General features: G+C 40.2%; 1 protein-coding gene across 1 annotated transcript in view; it reads left to right on the top strand.

Moving 5' to 3' along the window:
• Nucleotides 1–7551, top strand: part of LOC101846321 (titin) — a gene marked incomplete at its 5' end in the record, with an annotated part of 63900 nt that overhangs the window by 4490 nt on the left and 51859 nt on the right. Inside the window, 3 exon segments of the mRNA XM_035973218.1 lie at nt 902–1098; nt 1484–1613; nt 7186–7303. Of these exon segments, the coding sequence (XP_035829111.1) occupies nt 902–1098; nt 1484–1613; nt 7186–7303 (445 nt within the window).

Here is a 7551-nt window from a genome sequence, read left to right as displayed (position 1 = left end):
CACACACACACACACACACACACACACACACACACATACAGCTGTCGTCACCTATCTCACGGTCCATGGTACGTCTGGGTACTATAGGAAAAGGGTACTATAGAAAAATGGTAAGACCAGATACAATATAAAAGGTCCATGGTAAGTTCAGATACAATAGAAAAGGTCCATATTCATTCTTGATACTAGAGACAGCCGTGGTCACTGATCTTAAGGTCCATGGTAAGTCTAGATACTGGAGAAAAAGGTCCATGGTAAGTCTGGGTACTTTAGACAAGGTCCATGGCAAATCTAGACACAATAAACAGTTGTGGTCACCTATATCAAGATGTATGGGCTTAGGTAGCAGCCTTTTTGTTCTGCCCCAGGCGAGAATAAAGATGTGGTAATGAAATGTTTTTTGAGGGAGTTTCTCTGATATCACCATATTATTATATTGTGGAACAACCCTCTGGGTTTTAAAAAAATCTCTTGCGCTGCTGGTATAGTAGTCTGTGTTATTCCTTATTATGTTTTTTCCCATCCCACTCTTAACAGTCAATGTGTATCTTTACTTAATATATCCCACCAAACTTAGTAGTCCTCAATGTTAATGTTTACAGTCCCTCACTCCTCCCCTCTCCTCTGTCTCTCCGTGCTCTGTGCGAGTGGGTGGTTGGTGGGTGCTCTGGTGTGGTTTGCTTCTTCTTTCCTATCAAACATCTATTTCGTCTTTATCTCCCAGCTTTCTTTATTTATGTTTGTTACTCTCTTGTAACACCTCTAATCTTCTGGCGCTCATAATATGACCTTATGCAGTTGCGAGGGCAGTAAAACCCCTACTAAAACGCTCATATTTATGACCTTATGGGGTTGCGAGCGCCGTAAAACTTTTACTAAAACTAAATCTCTGTTCGAGCAGGCATCGAGAGTGACGTGGAACCCAGCCAGCCCGAGTCCCTGGCCCAGCCCCCCAGCTTCATCCGTCCTATCTCCAACATGATGGTGACTGAGGGGACGCCGGCCAAGTTTGAGGCGGTCTTTTCGGGTGTGCCCGCCCCAGAGATCACCTGGATCAGGAATGGCATACAGACTCTACAGGACTGTAGAGAGTACAAGGTGAGGGAGAGAGAGAGAGAGAGAGAGAGAGAGAGAGAGAGAGGGGGGGTGAGAGAAGAGGGAAGAAGAGAATGACAGGGAGGGGAGAGAGAGAGATTGACGAAGAAAGAGAGAGGTGGGACAGAGAGAGAGAGAGAGAAAGAGTGAATCAGAGGCAGAGACTGAGAGAGATACAGAGACAGAGAGAGAGAGTCAGAGACACAGAGAGAGAGAGAGAGAGAGAGAGAGAGAGAGAGAGAGAGAGAGAAAGACATAGAGAAACAGAGGGACAAGAGACAACTAATGTTAAAACAAACCGTTGTAAGCGGACCCACTCTCCCACAACTGTAACACACCACACACCGTCTCCCCGTGTATCCCCACCCCCCCTCCCCCCAACTCACAGATCGAGACAGTTGACCGACTCACCAACTTGACCATCTACAAAGCTCACCCCGAGGACACGGGACTCATCACGTGCCGAGCCAAGAACCAGGCCGGCACAGCTGAGTGCTCCGCGGAGCTGTACGTGCAACGTGAGTACCTCACCCTGTCTGTCTCCCGCTCACCTCTGTCGTCGCCTGCTGGCGAACTCACCCGTCATCTACTGTGATATCACTGTGTTGTTTTGACTGAGATTCCATTCTTCATGCTGTCATCGCATTTCAGTATATTATTGATGTCACGTTTTCACATTTCAGTAAATTTATGTCATTATTTTCATTCAGTTTTCAGGCATGATCTACTTCTGATGAAGTCACACATAACTGTATTGTTTTTCCAATAACTTTAAATAATTTTTTTTTCCTGTTGAAATCTTGACATTTTATTTTAATGTTTATAGAAAAGTTTCAGCGATAATGATATATTTTCCTCATCCAGATATTTGGCAGATTCGTTATATTCATTATAATTTTATGTAAATAATAGCATTTCTCTTTTCCAGACAGTTTATTTAGTTTTTGTTTCATAAAAATGAATATAATTTATGCACAAACATGTGATAATTGTTGCCTAGTCTCGGATATGATTCTCCAGCAGAATCATGAAATGTTGCTCAAGTATTGTGCTGTGCTGCCTGCACTGTGGTCTGCATGCTTAGATCATGATACCGCTTGCTTCATCATCTACGTGCTATCTGTCCTGTGAATATGTCTCATCAATGTTTACCTATATAGACCCACCAAGATGACCACACGACGCATTAAGTGAACCATTGTCTATTTTACAAATGGTCGCTTTTAAGCACAAAGGGGCTATCCAGAAAAAAGCTGTTTAGAGAAAATCGAAGGTTAAGTTTTTGCCCCTTATTTAGTTTCTTTAAAAGACAAGAAGAGTTTTCTTTATAACAAAACAAATATACACAAAAATGAAACCAAACTTCCCCTAAAGGTAGGGCTATGACCACTTTTGGCGTAGGTCAAGATTTCTGGAAACCCCCGAAATCTGGGTTAGCCCGCTTGTTCTTAAAAGTGACCAAATATTCCCCATGCCGGATATACAGGCTGAAAACTCTATGACTGTATCATCTGTCCAGGGAAGACGGTTAACACATCAGTAAGCTTGACTCCGGCAAATTTTCTTGGTGTAAGAACAATTCAAGATTCCATTTTGATTCCCATTTTTTAATTAGATCTAGTTTTATTTCTAAATTTACAATACTGTTACTTACAATGTTTGAAACTAACACATGAAGCACATACCCCCCCCCCATGCCCCGCCCCCTCCCGCCCCGTTACTAACACGCGATCTACGATAGATTGTAAGTCTAAAGTATTATGTCTGCATGGCCATTGGTACTTTCATAATTTCAATTATTTTTGTTTTTTGGTGTTATTTTTAAATTTTTATTTTTATTTTTTAAAATTTATTTTTGCTTTGTGTTTTCACTCCATTTTGTGGGGAGTGTCTGCCTGGCTGATTTGAAAATGTCTTTTTTTCTCTTTTTTCTAATTGTTGCTCGTATGTAAATTCCCAAGTGTGACATCTTTGTTCAATGTCTTTTGTGGTAGTTGCACAGTGACAGTTACTGTAAACCTGCAGAAACGTAGTCTTGTTTTTTTTTACCTGTCACAGTAAGATTGAAGTTTTTGACGTTCTGTACAACGTAAGGTCGTAATTTAATGATTTAAGAGTGAAAGTGATTGTTGTAAACCGTCTGTTGTGTGTGTTTGACACAGAATATTTATAGAATTACCTTTCTGTTTGCTCTGAGTAGAGAAAAGTGAAGACGTGGAGAATGTTACGAGATTTGTTGTGTTTATTGTAATGCTAGTCGTTGTCAAGTATCTGTGTGATGATGGCAGCCCTATGACGTGTCGTGTCAATGTTTGTTGAGGAAGATTTTTGTCCTGTGGAGGAGAACAGACTATAGACATGTCCCAGCATGCAGCAGCACGCATGCACCAGTACGCATGCGCTTAGTCACAGCTTGCCAGGATGCACGCAAAACTTGTCGGAGAGAAAACCTGGCCATCACCGCAGTCTGAGGGTCAGGGTCAAGGACATCATGACCTTTGACCTTTCTGCTGGGGGTCAGGAAACTGACGGCGTCCCAGATTCGCTTGCTTCACTTCCTCCCCGCATGCTGACCTTCACCTTCACACATATCTGCGACCTTAACCCCAGTGAGCCGACCTCCTCCTTCCCCGCCCCTGCCTGTGGGATTGGGTTTGGTGCATGTCCGGTAACTCTCTAGTGAGTAACAGCCCTTGTCTCATCTTTTCTGTACGTGTAGTAGTGAGTAACTGCCCTTGTCTCATCTCTTCTGTATGTGTAGTAGTGAGTAACAGCCCTTGTCTCATCTTTTCTATACGTAAATTCTAAGCTGTGTGTATCCTATAGTTGTCTCACCTGTTCTATACGTAAATTCTAAGCTGTGCACATCCTAAAGTTGTCTCATCTTTTCTATACATAAATTCTAAGCTGTGCAGATCCTAAAGTTGTCTCATCTGTTCTGTACGTAAATTCTTAGTTGTCACATCCTAAAGTTGTCTCATCAGTTCAATACATACATTCTAAGCTGTGCACATCCTAAAGTTGTCTCATCAGATCTGTTCTATACGTGTAGTAGAAAGTGTGCACTTCTTTCACTTGTCTCATCTTTTCTGTACATACATTCTTAGTTGTGCACATCCTAAAGTTGTCTCATCTGTTCTGTACGTAAATTCTTAGTTGTGCACATCCTAAAGTTGTCTCATCAGTTCAATACATACATTCTAAGCTGTGCACATCCTAAAGTTGTCTCATCTGTTCTGTACATACATTCTAAACTGTGCACATCCTAAAGTTGTCTTATCTGTCCAATACAAAAGTTCTTACTTGTGCACATCCTTAAGATTCTCATATATCCAGTACATAAATTCTTAGTTGTATACATTTTAAAATTGTTTCATATACCCAATACATAAATTCTTAGTTGTATACATTTTAAAATTGTTTCATATACCCAATACATAAATTCTTAGCTTTACACATCCTAAAGTTGTCTCATCTTTTCTATACGTACATTCTTAGTTGTGAACATCATAACGTTGTCTTATGTACCCACTACGTTTATTCTAAGCTGTGCACATCCTAAAGATAAAGTTTGTTGTTTAGGATATATAATTATGAATGATATAAATGATAAAAGTGATAATAATTATTAATTATAAATTACTTTATTCATTCTCGTGAGGAAATTTGAGTTACAATGGCAACTCGATGAATCAGATACAGATTCTGTATCTTCATACATAAATACATATATATTTAAACGCGCAAATGTACGTCTATGAGAGGTTTCCAGTCAGGTTACTTGTGTCTACAACTAGATTGGTTTAGAGGTCCTCCATTCAGGATCAGCTTTGATTTCTCAAAATACTATTTCTTGTACTGCTGGACTCAATCGTTACGTCACACAAACTCTCTGCCCCAACATCTGTGTATATCTGGCTTGTTTTAGATCCTTGGACTCCGCGCTGGTTGGTCCTGTGGTTTATTTACGGCGGTGTTGGGTAGATCAGGAAGCCTTTAATTTCACGAAAGTCGAAAGTCCCCAAGTAACGATCTCTGGCGCTCATATAACCTTATTGTGCAGTTGTGAGCGCCGTAAAACCTCTACTAAAAAGGAAAGGTAACGATCTGAAACTAGCCACAGATCCTTTCTTTGTAAACACATTGAAAGTGTATTGTAAAGAAAATAAAGTATCTTAGGTTTGCTTCAAATGGAATCTTTATCTCATCTGGATGTAAAGATGTAATAATAATAATAATAATAATAATAATAATAATAATAATAATAATAAATGACATTTATATAACGCTCTACCCCGATTAAAGTACACAGGCTCTGAGAGCTTTACAATACAGTACAACGTACAACAGTAGCATAAAACGTTGTGTTCTGACTAAAAGAAAATTATTCCAAATATTCATCTTATTAATTTAAAAACAGAAACGACTTCAGCTGACATTTGAATGAATCAAAAGATTAGATTTCTCTTAAAGTGTTTGGTAAAGCATTCCAGATCTTGGGGCCTTGATACTCAAATGCCCTTTCACCCATTGTTTTAAGTTTCATAGTAAGTAAACTTAATTTCTCTTTGTCTGCTGATGACCTTAAACTCCGAGCTGGAATGTACAGTACAGACTTTACAGATTTGATAAATATGATGTATACATACAACGTTACAGTTACACTACTGTCCCTATACGAAGCTCAATAATAAGCTGTCCCAATGTACAAAACGCAATAAGCTGTCCCAATGTAACTGTATCACTCCACCCTGCTCATAACGGCGCCACACAATGCTACAGCCCCACGCTCACACGTCCATCATGTATGATGATATAATATGTATGTCCCCTTAACGGATACACCCTAACAGTAACTGGCTAAAACAGCACCTGGACATGGATGGCTGGTGCCACTATAAATAAATTATTGATGGTCTAACCGTAACTCTGTAAGGAAGTAGCGGACACACACGCCCGATCAGCGGTAGAGCAAAGACAATGTTAGGTCATGTTTTGAACCATCATACCGAAATGAGAAAGATGAGTTTGCATTGTTCATGGTATGTCTGTTGCTGCAAGTCTTTTAAAGTTTTGGATAAAGAACTTTACTTTACTTTTCCTTTCCGATCCAGCGGCCATTTGGGTTCTAGCCCTTCGGTCTGCCGATATGGCAAAGAATTTGGATATAGAAAAAAAATTAAAAGAGCTGCTTGAATAATGAAGTTTTGCCACAAAATAGCAAATCAAATGAGCAGAATATGCGTCACAAATAAGTTAAACATGAACAAATTTTTAAAAATCATATTTTATACCTACATAATTTCGGTATGCTATACGCTAACAAACCATAACTGCCCGTTGTATTCCCCACATAAAGATATCAACTGTTAATCCCCGTCAAACTGACGGTTGTCATGAAAAAGACATGCTGAGTATCATCAATGTTTTATCACAGACACAGCGATCGTGCTTTCAAAACCATAGTTCCGTGAATACTGAATAAGCCTAATAGTATTCATTTTATGTTTATTACGGTAACAAATAGCTAGTTCCAAAAGAAAATACCCCCCTCCACCTCCCCCACATTAAAAAAAGCCCCGTGGTTTTGTTATAGATCGCTGCATGGTCTCGCTGCCTTCCCACCCTAGACGCAGATCTTGAACAACGAGAGATCTGGGGGCCTCGGTATTCAAGTGCCCTTTCTCCCATCTATTAGTTTGGTATTGAGAGATACTAGTGTGGTGAATGCCTCAATTATGACAATTTATATAATCCTAGCTGTTTAATTCTAAATCCACGCTCGCGCATGATTGTAAGCATGAGTCTTTTCAGAGCGAGTCTTATACGGGGTGCCCACTACGGCTGGATCGGGCCGATCTGATCGCTCGACTCGTTCGTCTGAAACTGAAAACAAACTCGTCGTTTGTTTTTGATGCGACTGAGTCTTGCGATCGGCCCCGATCCCATCCGTAGTGGGTACCCCGTATTAGTGATGCATGCCTGCACTGTTTCTTAATCTATGTTTCTATTTCTAGATGTGTATGAGTTGCGACCTATATGCGTTACATGGTGTGTTTATTTATTTGTTTGTTTGTCTGTCGGTGACAGCCGAGGAGGAGACCCGTCAGCTTGCTAAACAACTCAACATCTCCGTGGCCCAGAAACCGCCCGAGTTTGTCAAACCACTGTCTCCTTACGTGGAGTTCAACATAGGAGAAGTGGCCAGGTGAGTGCTTCTTCTCTTCTTGTTGCTGTCTTTGATCTACAACACGCCCAGTGGCCTTGAGAATTGATAATAAGTTACATCTATGTGCCTATGTAGAGCATTAGTTCCTCTAGAAAAATCCTCATTGTGTTTTACAATAATGCAAAGAGAATTTCTTTCTTTCTTTCTTTCTATCTTTCTATCTTTTTTACTTTCTTTCTCTCTCTCTCTCTCTCTCTCTCTCTCTCTCTCTCTCTCTCTCTCTCTCT

Source organism: Aplysia californica, unplaced genomic scaffold (assembly GCF_000002075.1).
Source record: "Aplysia californica isolate F4 #8 unplaced genomic scaffold, AplCal3.0 scaffold01064, whole genome shotgun sequence".
Lineage (NCBI taxonomy): Eukaryota > Metazoa > Mollusca > Gastropoda > Aplysiida > Aplysiidae > Aplysia > Aplysia californica.
Note: the sequence above shows the minus strand (reverse complement) of the source record. Positions and strands in the feature narration are given on the sequence as shown.